Source organism: Octopus bimaculoides, chromosome Z, assembly GCF_046866305.1.
Source record: "Octopus bimaculoides isolate indiv1 chromosome Z, ASM4686630v1, whole genome shotgun sequence".
Taxonomy (NCBI): Eukaryota; Metazoa; Mollusca; class Cephalopoda; order Octopoda; family Octopodidae; genus Octopus; species Octopus bimaculoides.
This window is the reverse complement of record NC_142944.1, coordinates 51,196,312-51,216,785: the sequence shown is the minus strand read 5'-3', so window position 1 is coordinate 51,216,785 and position 20,474 is coordinate 51,196,312. Positions and strand designations below refer to the sequence as shown.

The following is a 20,474-nucleotide window of genomic DNA, read 5'->3' as shown; positions in this document are numbered from 1 at the left end:
TGATTGAGAGGAAAATTAGTTTAGATGAGTTTCAGTTTGGGTTTGTGACAGGAATAAGTACCACCAATGCCCTCTTCCTCATAAGACAAATTTAGAAGTTCTTAGCCAAGAGTAAGTCATTATACCTAACACTCATTGCCAGGAGTAAGTATTGCTCATACCCTCTTCCTCATAAGACAACTTTTAGAAGTCCTTAGATAAAAGTCATTGTACCTCACTATACCTAACATTTATTGACCTAGAGAAGGTATTTGACAAGTAGTGTGATGGTCATTAAGAAAACTTGTGAGAATGGTGTAAGCCATATGCAAAGAGCTGAAAATAAACTTGAATAAAAATAATTCTATGTCTGGGTGACTGAGCAGAATTTGATTTGACAGTATCAGAACAAGAGATGAAATTGACAACAGCTTTCAGTTATATATTACTAAGGATCAAGGATTGGTGTAGTCACAATCATTACCAAATCATGTAATATAAATTCTAAGCGAAAGGAAAAATCTTCTGAACTTACTTGAAGACTTGAATTGAACCATTGTCAGACGCTGATGCCAACATGTCTGTACCTTTACAGAAAGCCATATGCTGAATGTGGCCACCTGAAATATGATTTCAAAATTAGAATGAAATTAGTTAATTTGATTATCAGATGGAATAAAAAGCAATGCTTTCAATCAATGTTTACAATTTTAATATAATATGTGAAAAAAAAAAAAGTCTGAGACCTTTGAAAATATGCTGTGCGTGAGAAGACCTGGCAAGCCAAGTGAGACCAAAATCCAAGGCCTCTGCCAGGGCTGTAGGCAGCCCACTTACGCGTAACATTCCTTTATTGGACACTAAACTCTGCTTGCAAAGACATGGTGAGGCAAGTGAAATCGAAATCGAACTAAATTTGTAGGAACACTAAACTTGGCTTGCGAAGACCTGTTGAGGCAAGTGAAATCGAAGTTGAACTAAATTCGAAAACTGGCACCCATGCCAACGTCGTCTCCTTCATTGGACACTAAACTCAGCTTGCGAAGGCTTATTGGGGCAAGCGAAAGCGAAATCGGGATAGCACCTGTGCCTAGCGTCACCTTTCTGACACTTGTGCCCGTGACATGTATAAGGATTTTCGAGCGAGATCATTACCAGTTCCCCTGGACTGGCTCTTGTGCAGGTGGCACATAAAAGACACCATTTTGAGCGTGGCCGTTGCCAGTACCGCCTGACTGGCCTTCATGCGGGTGACACGTAAAAGCACCCACTACACTCTCAAAATGGTTGGCGTTAGGAAGGGCATCCAACTGTAGAAACTCTGCCAGATCAGATTAGAGCCTGGTGTAGCCATCCGGTTTCACCAGTCCTCAGTCAAATCGTCCAACCCATGCTAGCATGGAAAACGGACGTTAAATGATGAGGATGATGTAAAAGTCAAATAAAAAGTGCAGTTAAGAGGAGGTGTGATGTGAATAACTGAGGTTTGCTGGGTGAAAAAAAAAAAAACACCCTGCACTGTCAGAGGAGGGTACTTGTGATCAAAGAAGATTTAAGAAAATATGTGGAAATGAAAGTGCTGAGGTCAGATATGAAGATGTAGCATGGCAGAGAAGGTAATACAATATTGAATCAAGTCATTATTGGCAGCTGTGCAAGCTTGAAATAATGGAGTTTTAAATGATAATGTGTTATGTTTACACAATACATACACACACTATTCTATATGAAAAATGATTCTGGCTGTATTTGAATATATCACCTGAGTAACACAGTCAGGGATATTTTTGATCTCCAGCTTTCTGGTTACATTGCTATATTCAAATGAAACATACTATACCTGTTATTCTGTACTTTTTACAGAATAACAATAACAATAGAAAAATCAATTGCATCAGTAACCCTTCTTCAATCCATACTAAATTGACTCTAATATGTCATCATACCATCGCAGTCTAACCTCTTTCATAACTGGAAGATTTAAAAAAAAACTTTTTTAATCAATTAACTAGAAGGAAAAGGATAGCACTCATGACATCAAAGACTGGTATAAGGAAGGGAGGAGCTTGTTCTCAGACCAGAGGACTGACCCAAATACTTGCCACATAGTGGACTTCACTAAAAGCACCCAAAAGCCAGATGCTGGTGTTAAACCAGCTGACAGATTGGGTACACTAGTCAAGGACAGGGAAAGTTACTCTGACAGACTTTCACACAGTTCCTGCCAACCAAATTTCATTCACAAGGCTTTGGTCCACCCAATGCTATAGTATAAGGCATTAGCCCAAATTGCCATATAGAGGGATCAAATCCAGAATGACACACTATGAAATAAACTTTTTAACCAATAGCTGTACCATTTGGAAATAATGAAGCTAAGGTATAATACAGGTGCAATACCAACTTTCCAGACACTGATGGTCTGGAATCTCTTATAATCTACACTCATTTATGAATAAAAACTTCAAATTCCATGACTGCCAGACTAGTTTATTGCACCTTGCACAGTATAGTATTAATAAACTTGTTTCATTTATATAAATGGTACAGGGACCCTGTATTTCTTTTAATTATTTAAGTAAATTTAATATTTGTTTAATTTAGAATGTGTTGACGAAAGTGACCATTGTTGGTTCAGAAAAAAGGAACTAATACACACACATATATATACTGAATGTCCCATGCGGCAAAGAAAATACCTTTACATAACCATTCAATCTGTTAGAAAAAGCAGCCAAAATCTCCCTCAAATCAAACCTGCTAACTTAGTATGGGAAGGACATATTAGGTAATACAGTTCTATATTGTCCCTAAAAAGACAGCTGGAATGCTTTGATTACATATATTTGCAAATATAGCGGACATATGACCAAACAACAACTCAAAGCTAACAAAAGCAGAAGTTTTTTTTTTCTTTATATCTTCAGGAGAAAGCTTAGTAACAACAAGAAGGCTACAAATTTAATACTTTTCATCAGAAATAATAAATCCAAATACTCAGTTGGTCAACAGAATTCCTTGATTTCTCCAAGAAGACTAACGTTTTGTGCTTAAGATATTACTGTCATCCTTCCTGCTTTGATTTGTCTATCAAAAAAGATAATAGCTTTCTCCCTCAATATTCTCAACCGAAAATGACTCACTGAAGGGAAATTGATCACCAAAATGAAAGCAAAGATGGAAAAGAAAGAAATAAGAAATTTTAAAAGACTTTTTCCCCAAATTTTCTGTCTGTAGCTCCAAACTATTAACAAAAGAAATGTTTCTTGGATCTGCTTCACTAAAGTGAAGACAAAAAAAACAACAAACATGGGTACACTTTCTGGGTGTGCTAGGTGAATGTTGTACCAATCATTAAAGATGGTAAATTTTCTTAATAAGAAGTTCTGTTCTTGCAGTATCATTGTGGTATAATCAAGACATAATTTGTTTTGAAATCTAATAATGTACATTCAAAAACAAAGATTAAGTCTAGAAATATGCTCAAGCTTGTATACTCTGTTTCAGTCATTTGACTGCGGCCGTGCTGGAGCACCACCTTTAGTCGAGCAAATCGACCCCGGGACTTATTCTTTGTAAGCCTAGTACTTATTCTATCTGTCTCTTTTGCCGAACCGCTAAGTTACGGGGACGTAAATACACCAGCATCGGTTGTCAAGCGATGTTGGGGGGACAAACACAGACACACAATACACACATACATACATATATATAAACATATACAACGGACTTCTCTCAGTTTCCATCTACCAAATCCACTCACAAGGCTTTGGTCGACCAGAAGCTATAGCAGAAGACATTTATGCAAGGTGCCATGCAGTGGGACTGAACCCAGAACCATGTGGCTGGTAAGCAGGCTACTTACCACACAGCCACTATCGTAGTAGTAAACTGAAGCACAGCAGCACACTCTTTACCACAATCACCAAACACCACTGATAAGAAACTGTTTGTTACCTTGCTTGCTATAAGTAAACTTTGACCGGTTAGCGACGCTTTTACCCTCCAACTGGCCGCAGTCCCATAACTTCATAGTTCCATCATTGGAACAGGTAGCAAACATGGAATGGTCTGTACACACAGCAATCCTTAAAAATAAAAGAATAGCTTAATGATAAAATGGTAATAAAATAAGGATTTTATATTAACAACAATACTGAAGGAGACAACATGATTGCTTGGTCTATAACAGTTGGACAGTCTTTAAATTATATCTTAAGTAAAGGCATCTATGTTGGACAATATGTACAAAAAGACAGGGTGGTTATGGCTGGAATAACTCTGATCTTAGCTCTTCTAAATAAAGGTTTAACTGGAGCTAAGCAATAGCTACCACTCTGATGGTATTTAATCATGACTCTGATACCATATCATTAACATTATTATAATGCCATTTATTTACCAATACCATAGAAGTTATCAGAGTACCAATTACATTGGGTAGCCTTCCAAAGAATCAGAGGGTCAAACATTTCATGTAAAAGAGTACATTTCATTTTGTTTTGTTAAGATGGGGCTCCAACATTATCTTGATAATCCAGCTTGATGAAGGTGAATTAAGTTTCAACAACCAGTCAGTGATTAATGCTAAAGCATATTTTTATATGTTCCTAATCAACAGTAACTAATTTCTACTTGAATCACTGCCTGAAGAACATGTCAAATTCATAGATGTTGCAACATAGTGAATGGACATTTCCCAATTCTAGTTAATTGTGATATACATATATTTATACACGTTTAGTTGAACTGTTACATTCCACACTTGTGATCCTTTGTACTCTTCAAACTCAACAATCTTACTTCATTAAAGTCACACACCCACAAAAACAGTATATATTCGGTAACTGAAGATGGATGTATGCATTAGATATGCTTGGTGACTGAACTTTTTGTATCTTGTGTTCTTGTGGCTTTATGTTGTCCTTCATTGAAATCTAGTTCACATAGGGTTGAACTTGCTTAGAGGTTCTTAGTTTCTTGGTTTGTGGTGGTTCTGTTGTTATTATATCATAGATTTGACATTGCAAGGTTGTTCTTCATTGGGATTTTAATTCTGGTCAATACTAGTTTAAGGGTCTCTAGTTTCTAGTGGTTTTGTTCACACACACAAACATGCACATACATATATACATACATACATAATATACACACATACACACATGTATGCATGTATTTATGTACGTACGTATGTCTGTGTCCAGTTTTCCATGATGCCATGGATTTGTTGTCATTAAGGTCTGCATCAGTTCTTATTCAAAGTTACTGCCCTTCATGATGGCTCAAGAAGCACTTGGTCCTCTGACAGGTCTTGGAAGGCAGGAATTCTGGTTAAGAACTGACCTCAATCATGATAACACATTCATGGAAAACATATAAAATGATGCTGATAACATGTACACACATGCACAAACATATATCCATTTGCAGACTTAGAACCTTACTAATTTCCATTATATAATACTGAAAAAAAAAAACCTTATTCTATCTGCAACATTTGAATCAAGTCATGATGCTAACATTCCCTGGATATTTCTAAAACTTACCTATTGACAACTGACTTGTGTTCTTGCATGTGAGCAACAAGTTGACCTTTAGGTTTCCAGTTCTGTGGAGGAAAAATCTGGTCAAGCCCAACGCCTTCCAAAATATCTTTAGTGCGGATGTCAGCTTCATATTGCTCTCTTCTGCGATTTACCAAATTTCTTAAGTCTTGTTTGCAAGGTGCATAACGTGCTAAAAGTAAATGGCAAATGCAAAGAAACTGTTCAAACAAGTTTATAACAATAAAAAGTAAAATCTTGGTTTCAAAATTATTCTATTTTCATATTTGTCAAAGCTTTTAATCATAAATGTTCAACATTTTCACTACCATAAGATAACTGATGTTTAGACATCATCATCTTTCTCTTTCTCTCTCTCTCTCTATCTATCTATCTATCTATCTATCTATCTATCTATCTATCTATCTATCTATCTATCTATCTATCTATCTATCTATCTATCTATCTATCTATCTATCTATCTATCTATATATATATATATATATATATATATATATATATGTATGTATATATAGGGGTTGGCCAAAATAATGGAAACACCTAGCATCATAATTTTGAAATATCTATAAAACTGTCAAAAGTTTGTTTATTTTTATGTTTTTTGATTTATTATTAGTGTTGCTTAATATGTTTTGCTAAAATTGCTGTTTCTTTTCAGATATCATCAGAAAAAGGTAATTGAAATTTATTAAAATGACAGATCTGTTGGACTTTCAAACAGGTCAAATTGTTGGTGCTCGTATGGCAGGCGTTAGCGTAACGAAAACAGCCGAAATGTTTAGTGTATCAAGAAGTACTGTCTCGAAAGTAATGACAGCCTTTGAGAAAGAGGGCTAAACCACCTTGTTGAAACAAAACTCTGAAAGAAAACCAAAACTTTCAGATAGGGGCTGTTAGACTCTTATGCGAATTGTTAGAAAGGATCACAAAAGTACAGCAGAGCTTAATGACCACCTCAAGAACCCAGTTCTCATAAAAACTGTTCACTGGGAGCTGCAGAAAGCAGGATTTCACAGGAGGGCTGCAATCAGAAAACCTCTACTTCCAAAAACAAACATTGCAAAGCATTTAGAATGGAGTAAAAACCTACAGAATTGGTCCCTAGAGCAGTGGAAGAATGTTATTTTCTCAGATGAGTCATCCTTTACCTTATTTCTGACCACTGGCTGAGTATACATGTGGAGATAGCCAAAAAAAGCATTTGACCCAGACTGCCTTCTTCCAACTGTTAAACATGGAGGAGGATCTGTGATGTGGGGGCTATATCTTGGAAATCCACTGGCCCAATGGTTTCCCTTCATGGCAGAATTAATAGTCAAGACTATTTAAGCATTTTATCTGATCAAATTCATCCTGTGGTTGCGGAACTGTTTTCAGAGATAAACACAATCTTTCAGGATGATAATGCACCAATTCACACAGCTAAAGTTGTTACTGAATGACACAAAGAACATTCTAGTGAAGCTGAACATTTTATCTGGCCATCACAGTCCCCAGATCTCAATATTATTGAACATTTATGGTGCATTTTAGAAAAACAAGTAAGGAGTTGATATCCTCCACCATCATCACTACAAGAACTGGAGACTGTTTTAGCTGAAGAATGGACAAAAATTCCTGTGGAAACAATTCAAACTTTGTATGAGTCCATATCTCGTAGAATTCAACTTGTAATTACTGCCAAAGACAGTCCTGCCCTATATTAAAAATAAATTTGTTTGAAATTTTAAGGTGTTTCCATTATTTTGCCCAACCCCTGTATATGTATATATTATCATTCAACATCCATGCTGGTATGACAGGAGCTGGCAAGGCCAGGGGCTACACCAGATTCCATTGTCTGTTTTGGCTTGGCCTCTACAGCTGGATACCCTTTCTTACTCCAACCACTTTACAGAGAGTACTGGGTGCTTTTTATGTGGCACCAGCACCAGAGCTTTTTAGAAGGTATGAGAGGTGAATATATTTAACCACTCATCTTTAGGATTACAGCCATTTCACAGCCTCCCCCAACAAACAAATAAATTCTCCTCCCATATCTCTTGTCTTTTTATGGCTAATATACCCTCCACAAAATAACCTTATTGATGGGATATCCTAGATCTCAACTGCATGGAATTCTGAATTATGTTCCTCTGTATTGGTTGGTTGGTTGAGAGAGAGAGAGAGAGAGAGAGAGAGAGAGAGAGAGAGAGAGAGAGAGAGAGAAGAGAAGAGAGAGAGAGAGAGAGAGAGAGGAGAGAGAGAGAGAGAGAGAGAGAAGAGGAGAGAGAGAGAGAGAGAGAGAGAGAGAGAGAGAGAGAAGCAATAATTTAAATTGCAGATTAACTAAGTTGAAGGCATGATCCAATTACATTAACGAATAACAATAAATTCATACGTACTCTGAATAAATGGTTTTTTCAGGAATTGACCCTCGCAGACTGTTTCCTTCAGTTGAAGTCTGTGAAAAAAAATTTGATGCGAGAGCAGGATTTGTTTAAAGAAGCTCTGCGTTCTGAACCACTATCCCATTTGATGTTTGCCTTAGACTTTGGAGAACTTGACAATGATTTTTCTGTATCACTGGAACCAAACATACTTTTCCATTCAGCATTCTGAAAAGAAAAATATTATTATTATTGAGTGAGAAAGCAGTGCATATCATCAGAGTGACACTGGGGGTACAAATATGCAAAGCCCAATATACCCATCATGACTACAGATAAAGCTACACCAGCCATATGTGCATGACATGGTGACCTCATATCAGAATAAACAGTGCTTGCAGGTGGGGGCCAGTAGTCCAGCCTGCTCAAAAGGACCCTGAATAAGGTTTGTTTAAAGATGATGAGTGAAACAACCATGTTTCCAGAGGTGAATTATTCAAACCCCAAAGAATCCCTCTCAGCACATAGCTATGATGCTCCCCGACTACTCCTGCTTGTGATCAGAGATGCACATATTGTGAGCCACTAAGGGGACATGCCCAACTGGTTAAAGTTGAGCAACTGGCAAGCAAATTTGTGGTATTGAGCAGAATATTAGCTGATGCCTATTATTATTAATAATAGTTTTAGTAGAAGCATGTACACAAAAATCACACACACACACACACATTAATCATTTGACTGTGGAAATCAGATATACTCAAGAATTCACCACCCTTAACTGCTAAAAGCTTTAAGAGTAATGAAATTGAAGAATGTCATGTTTGAAACTATTTTTTTGTTAAGGTTTGCCAAGTTTATTGAGGCATGACTTGCAGAAAATACCAATTCTAATTTTTTGATAGATATTTAACATCATTACTTGAATAACCATGAAATTTTATTTCACAGTTAAAGGGTTAATTTGGCTACAAGCTAAGCTACTTATATGAAAACAGCCAACAGATAACCTCTCTTATGACATCGTCATGTGCCGAAACTATCTTTTTTACATACCATTTGAGAATTAATTACAACATATTAATCTCTTCTTAATTGTGCTGTGCCCAAAAATTGGTCTCAGACTCTTTGATTTATTTTTTTCTTTGTTAACAACCACATATATTAAAGAGATGTAACAGCAACAAACTGTTACTGAGAACAACACCAGTTGAGATGCACAGTAAATGAATGTTCAAATATATGTTAGAAAAGTAGTTATTGGAATGTTAGTTGAAGAGAGACTTGTCTGTACATGTTGCAACAGTTTGATCTGTCAAATAGCTCTTGAACTAAAATATGGATGAATTCAATAGAGAAGATTGTACCACATATGAATGAGATTCAAATAGGTTGGAATCATAATTTTTCAGGTTGTCATCCCATCATCATCATTTAATGTCAGTCGTCAATGCATGCATGGGTAGGATTAATATGCCCTCTAAATTATTTTAAAGAGAAGTTAAATTTTTTGACATAAAATTGTTTCATAAGTGTAATATTTCGTATTTTGTTTAGGCAATGTATATCACCCCACCCAAATATTTGACTGGTCTAAGAATAATTTACAACAGCAATACCCAGGTCTCATGTTTCTCTAAATAATATTACATAGAGCCATTCTTGTGTGATGTACATGACAGTTTCACATACACACAGATTGTGCAAGTGGGAGACCCAGGAAGATATAGGATGAAGTAGTGAAGAACGGCCTCAGGATGCTGAATCTTTCAGGCAAGACGGCAAAGGACTGAGATGCCTGGTGCCTTGCTGTATTCAAGATGACTCATATTCTGCAGCAGAAGCATATTCTGCCACATAAAAGTGCCTGTGTGGTGCCATGTAAAAGCACCCAACACACTCTGTAAAGTGGTTGGCGTTAGGGAGGGCATCCAGCTGTAGAAACCATACAAAATCAAACTGGAGTCTGGTGCAGCTCCCCAGCTTGCTAACACTGGCCAATCCATCCAACCCATGCCAGCATGGACAATGGATGTTAAATGATCATGATGATGATGTATTGATTTACAGCAAAGTTTTACCACCCAGGCAAGGAAAAAGTTCTTTTGAAAAGATCAAAAAAATGGGATGTATGTGACACTACACACAAAATAATAACTTTTCTCGTTTAAAAATATTAACAGCAAATTCCTCTGAATTTTTTCAGAGCAGTATAGAAAGTCTCATGGTGTTTATTTACATTGACCTTGGAATTTCAGAAAATGCTAATGAGTTTTCTGGACAACAATGTCTGTGGTCACAACTCACACTGCTGTGACGTGTGTGACAAAAATGGATATCAATATCTGGTCAAAGATGAACCATTTCAAAACACCTTTGCAGGTATAGAGTAATTCTTCAGGACATTCTAAAACATTTTTAAAAACCTGTTTTTGTTCAACTTTAATGAGAATGGTCCTATGGGAATTGATATGGCTTGTTAAGATATTTCGTTTTTTTCATGTTAGGAAAAAAAAGCAAACAACTAATATAGAAGACAGAAAACATTTTAAAAAAAGACTTTAAAAATGTGATTAATATAAAAGATAAAATTTCTGTAATAGTTACCATAGCAACTGCTGAATTATCTAATTGGGGACTTTTTTTTCTTCGTGATCTATAGTGGAATAGAGAAAATAACAACATCAAATATTATGCAAATAATTAATAAAACAACTTTAATTAAAAATGTTGAGAAGCTTAAAATAGTGTAAATATCAGAATATTGAATAAATATCAGAATATTGAATAAATATCAGAATATTGAATAAATATCAGAATATTGAATAAATATCAGAATATTGAATAAATATCAGAATATTGAATAAATATCAGAATATTGAATAAATATCAGAATATTGAATAAATATCAGAATATTGAATAAATATCAGAATATTGAATAAATATCAGAATATTGAATAAATATCAGAATATTGAATAAATATCTGATAACAAGGATATAGTACAGACATCATATTGACAGAATATTTAGCAATTATATATCTGATATTCTATCTGATAGCTTGGTGCCTTGCTGTACTCAAGAAGACCCGTACTCTGCCACAGATGTGTTAAGACCAGTCCCCCTCATGGTGAGGATTGACCTACAAGAGTCCTGTTCCAGTGCCATGCAAAAGCACCTGTGCAGTACTATGTAGAAGCACCTGTGTGATGCAATGTAGAAGTGCCTGTGTGGCGCTACATGAAAGCACCCAGCACACTTTGTAAAGTGTTTGGTGTTAGGAAGGGCATCCAGCAGTGGAAACCATGGTGTGGCTCCTCAGCTTATCAGCTCTGGTCAAACTGTCCAACCCATGCCAGCATGGACAATGGACGTTAAATGATGATGAGCTATCTGATGTACGGCAATTGACAAGACCTGTGACTCAAAGGGTCATAGAGACACAGGATAAATAAAATTTGGTATTACAAGTTGTTTTTTAACAATACTCACAATACTCAGAAAAGTGTCATCTGCTGTTTGGTGGTGCCTATTTACAGCTAAGTAGACTCAGTTAATTGACAGTTAAATGTCCTGATGACAGACAATACATTGTCAGGATATGAACCCTTGATCTTTGGGCTGATTGTTGGGTACCTTAACTGCACATCAATTTATGTTCCTAGCTATATATAGGTAGGATACATAGTAAATATATCAAGAAAATATACAATATTTGATATATAAAATATATAAGCACCCACTACACTCTCTGAGTGGTTGGCGTTAGGAAGGGCATCCAGCTGTAGAAACTCTGCCAAATCAGATTGGAGGCTGGTGTAGCCATCCGGTTGCACCAGTCCTCAGTCAAATCGTCCAACCCATGCTAGCATGGAAAGCGGACGTTAAACGATGATGATGATGATGATGATACAATAAGTTTCTGAGAGCCACTTTATTATACAAAGGATATTCAAACAACAAACTTAACATGACCAATTATCTTGTCTCCATCATATCATTTTCAGCATTAGTATTTTTCATTATGGCCATAACATTTGCTAATTCCCCTCCAGAGTCTTCAGTCAATAATTGTTATATTATTAAAACTTGAAATAGAAAATGAGGTTGCCAGAATATGAACAAAATATTGGATGGAAGAGAACGGGATAAGGGTACAGATTAGAGGTATGGATAAAAAGGTAGCTGACTGAACAAGATACCTAATAATCCAAGAAAGAAAAAGAACTAAAATAATAGATACCTGGCAGGGGAATTTGGTGTTTCTGTTCGGGTATCTTTAGGTTTGAAGAGATCAGCATGTCTTCGTGTAAATGTGTTACCTAGATGGCGCAGGTTTAGTTTTCCTCGTGAGCAGTCATCATCTATTTCAGCAAATACTGCTTCAACAGAGCTACAAATATAACAAACGGTGATATTTAATTGATATATGTTTAATGATTATTTTAAAGAAACAAATCCCTATAAACCTTTAAGAACAATATAATTGATGGCAAGTGAACAGACACAAGTTGGTGTGAGCAGTAAGAAACTCTAGAGAGAGCTGTACAGCAGAAAATCTTCAGAAGCCCCCTCTTCTCCCCTTAAGCAAGTGTTTTAGGCTCTTAACTCCTTATATTCTAAGATGGGTCATGCACATCCAGGTCATGACCCCTGGATACTGTGCTGCTGCCACATGCAGTGCTATTGTCTACAATGTAACTCACTTGGATGGCTAAGGTACCCCAGATCCATATACATATATGTCTGTTCGTCTGTATATATATGTGTGTTTGTGTGTGTGTGTGTGTGTGTGTGTGTGTGTGTGAGAGAGAGTGTGTGTGTGAGAGTGTGTGTGTGTGTGTGACCTGAAGCCAATTTTATAAAGTCAATCAAAACACATCAGAATTTAGGATAAAGAACAACAAAAATAAGTAAAATAATAAACATTCATAACTGTGTAGTGAAGTTCACTTGGCAACCATGTAGCTCTGGCTTTGATCCCAAAATATGGCATCTTAGGAAAGTGTGTTCTTCTGTAGTATCAGGTTGACCAATATTTGTGAGTGAAAGCTAGCAGAAAGAAACTGTATGAAAGAGCTTTATGCATGTGTATGGGTTTGTTGTATATTTATGCATCTTGTGTATATATATATGTTGGTATATATGTTTCGGTGTTTATGTGTAAACTGGTGTTTCCAAAGGTAATTCAATAAAATAATAATCAATAAAAAAAAATAATAAAACAGAAACAAGTACAAGAAACAATATGATTAATTAAAGAAAAAAAAAACTTTGAAGACAGTGCTCCAGTATGGCTGCAGCCCAATGACTGAAAACTGGAGAAGAATAACAATATAAAGCAAACAAATATCTTTACAAAAGTTTGTTGGCACTCCGTCGTTTACGATGTCGAGGGTTCCAGTTGATCCGATCAACGGAACAGCCTACTCGTGAAATTAACGTGCAAGTGGCTGAGCACTCCACAGACACGTGTACCCTTAACGTACTTCTCGGGGATATTCAGCGTGACACGGAGTGTGACAAGGCTGACCCTTTGAATTACAGGCACAACAGAAACAGGAAGTAAGAGTGAGAGAAAGTTGTGGTGAAAGAGTACAGCAGGGTTCGCCACCATCCCCTGCCGGAGCCTCATGGAGCTTTAGGTGTTTTCGCTCAATAAACACTCACAACGCCCAGTCTGAGAATCGAAACCGCAATCCTATGACTGTGAGTCCGCTGCTCTAACCACTGGGCCATTGTGCCTCCACTTTACAAAAGTAATATAAGTATAATTAAACTTACCTGGACCGAGACCTGTTGAGTTTCAATATGAAATCTTTCATGGCCTATGAAGGAAGTAAATTTAAGAGACAAATTAATATAAAGAAATTGTAAGTGGTTGTGAGATTAAGGCAGAGCTCTACTAATCTGAAAATCACAGCTTTGTATCTCATTACAGCTGGAAGTACATATGATGAGGTGCTGAAAAATCCCTGGCTTTAAGGTTGTCGTGAAAGGACAGGTTGGAGACCCAACCTTCTGAGTTTTTTTTTTACAGGGTTTAGAAAAAATGAAGGACTGTTGCAATAAATTTGTGAATCTACATAAACTATTTAGTTCAGTTCTATATTTAAGAGATGAGGAATTATGTACATTATTTACATTATTTACAATTGATAGATATTTGTCCTCTTCTTGTTTGTTGTTAACACAACGTTTCGGCTGATATACCCTCCAGCCTTCATCAGGTTTCTTGGGGAGATTTCAAACCTGGCTTCTCATTCATAAGGTATTTTTCGATGTTGTTGTTGTTGTTGTTATTATTATTATTGTTGTTGTTATTATTATTATTATTCAGGTCACTGTGTAGTGGTTAAGAGCACAGGCTACTAACCCCAAGATGCCGAGTTTGATTCCAGGCAGTGACCTCAATAATAATAATAATAATAATAACATTGAAAAATAGCTTAGGAATGAGAATCTAGGTTCGAAATTTCCCCAAGACACCTGATGAAGATTGGAGGGTATATCAGCCAAAACATTGTGTTAACAATAAACAAGATGAAGACAAATATCTGCCAAATGTAAATAATGTACATAATGAACTATTTAGTTCTATTTCAAAGTTGCATGATTCGGTTTGTAGAGAGTGAGAAAATTTGAGTGAAAGTTCATTTACTAAATACTGAACTTATAAGATAAGTAAAAAAAGAAACTAGAGAATATTAAATTGTAAACTGCCTAAAGAAAATAAAGTTTCTGATATGGATTTTAGAGTTAATTAAGAAGCAGACTAAACATTCTAACGAACTTTAAGATGTACTTACAATCAATTTCTCTTCAGTTAATTCACTCATTCCAAGAGAAAAGAGCTTCCGAAAAATCTGTAGAAGAATAAATATCAGATGTCATTTTCATAATCTTTACAGTTCATCATTATAATTAGAAAATAAGGATCAGATAGCGCTTGTTGAGGTAGGTTTTGTTTCTTGGTTAGATTCCCTTCATGTTGCCAACATTCAGCTGTTTCCAAACAGGGTATTATTCACTTCTGAATGGACATTTTTTTGCAGAACATTGGAAACAAATCATACTGCTTCTATGACAGTGACACTTGCTTACAACTACCATGTAATATCAAGACAAAGAGGCACACACACACACACACACACACAGACACACATTCACACTCATAGACTCATAGGGCTGGTTTCTGAGTTTCCATGGTACTGCCCAGATATACATAACTTCTTCATCATTTTAATATCTACTTTACCATGCTTGTATGGGTCAGATGGAGTTTATTTAAGGTAGATTTTCTACAGCCAGATGCTCTTCCTGTCACTAACCCACACCTGTTTCCAAGCAAGTTAATATTTCCCCATGGCCAGACATATTTTCATAAAATATTGGAAATGAATGACACTGCTTATATAAGAGTGACACAGAGATATAAATAGACAAACATACATACACACATATATGATGGCTGTCTACTCGTTAGATGAGTCTGACCATCAGTGAGAGGTAGTGCCAACAATGTCTGTGCAAGACTTTCAAGCCAAGTGTAATTTGCACAACACCACAATGACTCTCACTCGTAATACCAAGGAACCCAGAAACAATCAAAGTCCAAGACATCCAGGTCACACGTGTGTGTGTGTGTGTGTGTGTGTGTGTATGTACGTATGTATGTAAATGAGAGTGTGTGTGTGTGTGTGTGTGTGTGTGACAGGTTTCTTTCAGCTTCTTGTTTCGTTATTGCCCACAAGGGGCTAAACATAGAGGGGACAAACAAGGACAGACAAAGGGATTAAGTCGATTACACTGACCCCAGTGCGTAACTGGTACTTAATTTATCAACCCCGAAAGGATGAAAGGCAAAGTCGACCTCGGCGGAATTTGAACTCGGAACATAGCGGCAGACGAAATACTGCTAAGCATTTCGCCCGGCGTGCTAATGTTTCTGCCAGCTCGCCGCCTAGGTTTCTTTCAGTTTCTGTCTACCAAATCCACTCACAGGGCTTTGGTCAGCTTGAGGCTACAGTAGAAGACACTTGTCCAAAGTGCCATGCAGTGGAACTGAACTTGGAACCATGTGGTTGGGAAGCAACCTTCTTCCAACACTATAATTAGCTGGGATCATCAACCTACTTCTATAATAACTCTTCTTAATTTAGGTCTAGTCTGCATCGCTACAAAAAAGTTCTTCAATTTGAGAATTGAGAAGATAAAAATGACAACTCATAGGAAAGAAGGGCAGTAAATTGTAAAACCATTTGCACCAATAAATAAATCATTTCCCCTGTAAACACAGAAAATAGATCTATTTCTGAGGGGGCAAAAAAACAGTAACAACAACAAAAAAACAAATGCGTGTTTTGTGTTTATCACAACAATCAGATAATAGAAATACTTACGGGAGACATGTTATCATCTAAGTCAGGATACGGTGATTTATGGCCTCGCCTCATTGTTTTACGATTCTCACTGCCTTTCAATAAAACCTCATATATACCGTCGACATTAGGTGATCGAACGATATAGTCAAACACAGCCCGCGGTACTGATTCACCAACACAATTTAACAGAATATGCTGCAAGAAATAGTAGGGAGAAGAATAAAATAGGGCATCCAAAATAAGTTATGCTTAAATAAAATGGTTAAATATGGTTAGTTATAGACTGAGGAAATACTCAGAAAAATAGAGTCCAAGAATTATAAATAGATTCAATTAGAATTTGAAATGAGATGTCCTATGAGAGGTTATGTGAGATGTTATAATTCATATCATGCCTAATTGTGATGCAGAACTTAGAAACAGAATACTGCATTACATGTGCATATGCAATTTGCAACCAATGCACAAAAAAATCACTTGTCTAGCATAACGTAGCAATTACAAATTATCGTTATTGAAAATAATCTCAAAGACAACTGTTTTCTGTTAATTAGAAGACATAACAGTTGTAACAAGTTTGCTGTTGACTTTTAAAAATCATCTTTGCATTCATTTAAAAGAAAGGTTTTCTGAAAATGAGTTACAATAATAGTTATCATTTAATTTCCCCACAATTGTAGGGTGTTGGTACTGACAACAGATATAAGAAATATTAAAGTGAAGAATAGCAGAAGAGGTGAGAGATAACTGGAGGCATAGAAAGGAGGTGATTGGTGAACATAATGTAAGACAGGATGATAATGAGAATGCAGGATGGAATCTCAGACAGGGTGGTATCAATAAGGGTTAAACTATGAACAAGATAAATCTATCTTTGAAGTTGTCATTGTTCATAAATTGAAACAGAGAAAGAGATGATAAGAGTGTATGTAAAAAAAAAAGTGCTGGTTGGTTGGTGTTAGGAAGGGCATCAAGTTGTAAACACCCTGCCATAACAGACACAGAAGTATGGTGCAGGCTCCTGCCTGGCCAGCTCCAGTCAAACCACCCCACCCATGTCAGCACGGAAGGTGGATGTTTAATGGTGGTGATGATGATGATGATTTCATCAGTAGAAAATGCTTGAGAAGTACTTACTTTTTGGTCAATATGAAGGACACTTTGTTTCAGGAACATTCTCACTCGAGGTATTAAGTTGCAGTGAACATCTGCAACATTTAAAACATGAGCCACAGCAGTAATAAAACCTATTGCTCCTTGTCTTACCCATATTCCCTGAAAAAGAAGCAAGAATTTATATTTAATCATGGTGAAATCACAAGGTGGTGTTGTTAGTTTACCGATTAAATTAAGAGCCCAGACAGTATCCATATAACTTCCGCACAACTGTCTTTAAAAAAAATCATGATTCTATCTTAAAGGAAAAATATGATCTGAGTTCTTTAGTCAGAGAAGGAAAGACAGTGCTCATGGATTTTTGATAAAACTTTCAAGAATGTTGACAGAAAGGGAGGAGAAAACCAGAGATCTGTCCAGAATTTCTTACAAAAGAACAGACTCTGTTAAATACACCCAAAAGCCAGGAAGTGAGATATGCTCATCTAGTTTGGCTAGTGGCAAGTATGCTGTCAGCAGTGATCTGTTGTGTGTCTGGTAATAATTCCAAACAATCAGTGATTTGGTCTGTTTAATTGTTATGGTGTTGGCAACGAGCTTATTGTAAAATTGACAAGTGTTTTTGATTAGCTTGCTGTGTAGGGACTGAATCCTCTGATAATGATGGTAAATAACTTTACTGTCCTGAGATAGTCAGCTTCTATTGTGATGTAAATAGTACTGTCAACTCCAAAGCTACCATAATTCCTAACAAATCTTTATAGAGAAGAGGGCAACAATACAATTTCCTCAAAGGAATCACAGAGGATTTTTACTCATTTTTTTTTAGTGCTGACATTCACCATCACAATGTAAGGTCACAATAGAACAAGGTCAATAAGAAAGTAGAAAAAAATTATATATCAAAATATCAATTATAATATTTGTGGTATTTGATTTGTCTGTTTTTTATTATTTTTTATTTGAAACTCTGTTTAATATCAAGTTGTTCAAACCAGACTGAATATCACATAAAATGACTGAGCAAAATATTTTCACACACGCACACATTGCCTGTTAGTTAAATAGTATACAAATGTGTAATGCAAGAAATTTAACATTAAACATCTGAAGCAAAATTGGAGGGAAGAGGAGTGGCCATATACTTGAGCATATAAAAAAGAAACCAAAAAAAAAACAGATAAGGAGATAAAATATATTACAGATTTTTAGGAACTAAAAGTGTATGTGTGTTGGGGGAGTCACATCATACTTGAAACTGCAATGTACTCGAATGAATACATAGTATAAAATAATTAAAAATACAATCCTTAAATGCAAAGAGCATTGGTGCCAATGTTAGGTGACAATCCAGTCTTAAGAATATAATAATGATAATGGTTTCAAAGTTTAGCACAAGGCCAGTAAATTCAGAGGTGGGTGTATGTTGATTACATCAACCCCAATGCTCAACTGGTACTTATTTTATCGACCCTGAAAGGATGAAAAGTAAAATCAACCTCGGCGGAATTTGAACTCAGAACGTAAGGACAGGCCAAATACTACTAAGCATTTTGCCTGGTGTGCTAATGATTCTGCCAGCTTGCCACCATGATGACGACAGCAATGATAATTATTATAATGATGATTTCAAATTTTGGTGCAAGCCAGCAACTTAGGGGGAGGGGTAAGTTGATTATATCGATCCCCAGTGTTCAACTGGTTCTTAGTTTACCGACTCCAAAAAGATAAAATGTTAAGTTGGCCTTGGCAGAATTTGACAAAATGCCGCTAAGCATTGCCTGATGTTCTAATGATTGTGCCAGCTCGCTGCCTCAATAATAATGGTTTCAAATTTTGCCACAAGGGCAGCAATTTTGGGGAGGAAGTGGATGAGTTGATTACATCAACCCCAGTGATCAACTAGTACTTATTTTATTGACCCCCCAAAAAGATGAAAGGCAAAGTCAACCTCGGCGGAATTTGAACTCAGAACGTGGCAATGGGCGAAACACCACTAAGCACTTTGTCCAGCGTGCTAACGATTCTACCAGCTCACTGCCTTAATAATAATGACGATGATGGCGGCAGCGGCAGCGACGATGATGATATTAATAATAATAATAATAGTTGCTGTTGCCATCATTATCATTTTGATGTCCATTTTGCCATATTTGCATGGGTTGGATGGAATTTGTTGGAGCGGATGTTTTACGGTTGGATGCACTTCCTGTTGCCAATCCTCATCTGTGTCTAAGCAATGAATTGTTTCTCCATGAGCAGAAATGCTTTCACAGAAAAATGGAAATCAAGGACATCATTTGCATGACAGTAACATTAGTTTACAACTATTACGTGATGTCAAGGCAAAGAGATAGTAATGCATGCATGCACAACAGGCTTCTTTCAGTTTCCATCTACCAAATCCACTCTCGTGGCTTTTGCTGGCCTGGGGCTATAACGAAAGACACATTTCTAAGGTGAAAATCATTCGAGTGAGGTCATTGCCAGTGCCGCTGGACTGGCTCCCATGCAAGTAGCACGTAAAAAACACCTTTTTGAGCGTGGCTGTTGCCAGTACCCTGTGACTGGCCCTTGTGCCGGTGGCATGTAAAAGCACCCACTGCACTCTCGGAGTGGTTGGCATTAGGAAGGGCATCCAGCTGTAGAAACTCTGCCAGATCAAATCGTCCAACCCATGCTAGCATGAAAAGCGGATGTTAAACGACGACGATGATGATGATGAATATATGAAAAGTAAATGGAAAGTAACAAAACTGGTAATGAAGGCCAGCTTCAGTAACCCAGGGATTGCAGAATTTTGTTTTGGGCTTCAACAGCTGTGAGATTCACGTGGTTGTCCTCTGAATCAGTTGTTGATTGTTGAGCTGTAGTTTAACTTTTGAACTGACAGCTCAGTGTGTCTAACCATAAATCGATGTGACTCAGAGCTACAGTTCACAGCCATAAGCAAACTGAGCTTCATGTAATTGATGCTACCTAATTGTGTTGAGTTCAAAAGTGTGCCATAGGCTGGAAAGGTGATCAGTATTGTTGTTGTTGTCATTGGGCTCTGTCACA

General features: G+C 36.7%; 1 protein-coding gene across 1 annotated transcript in view; it reads right to left on the bottom strand.

The window, feature by feature from the left end:
- LOC106873538 (phosphoinositide 3-kinase regulatory subunit 4) overlaps window positions 1-20,474 on the bottom strand; it is an 85,745-nt gene that overhangs the window by 12,916 nt on the left and 52,355 nt on the right. Inside the window, 11 exon segments of the mRNA XM_089365288.1 lie at window positions 515-599; window positions 3,937-4,067; window positions 5,526-5,715; window positions 7,911-8,023; window positions 8,025-8,140; window positions 10,520-10,568; window positions 12,158-12,307; window positions 13,699-13,742; window positions 14,724-14,780; window positions 16,317-16,493; window positions 17,436-17,573. Coding sequence (XP_089221414.1) covers window positions 515-599; window positions 3,937-4,067; window positions 5,526-5,715; window positions 7,911-8,023; window positions 8,025-8,140; window positions 10,520-10,568; window positions 12,158-12,307; window positions 13,699-13,742; window positions 14,724-14,780; window positions 16,317-16,493; window positions 17,436-17,573 — 1,250 coding nt within the window.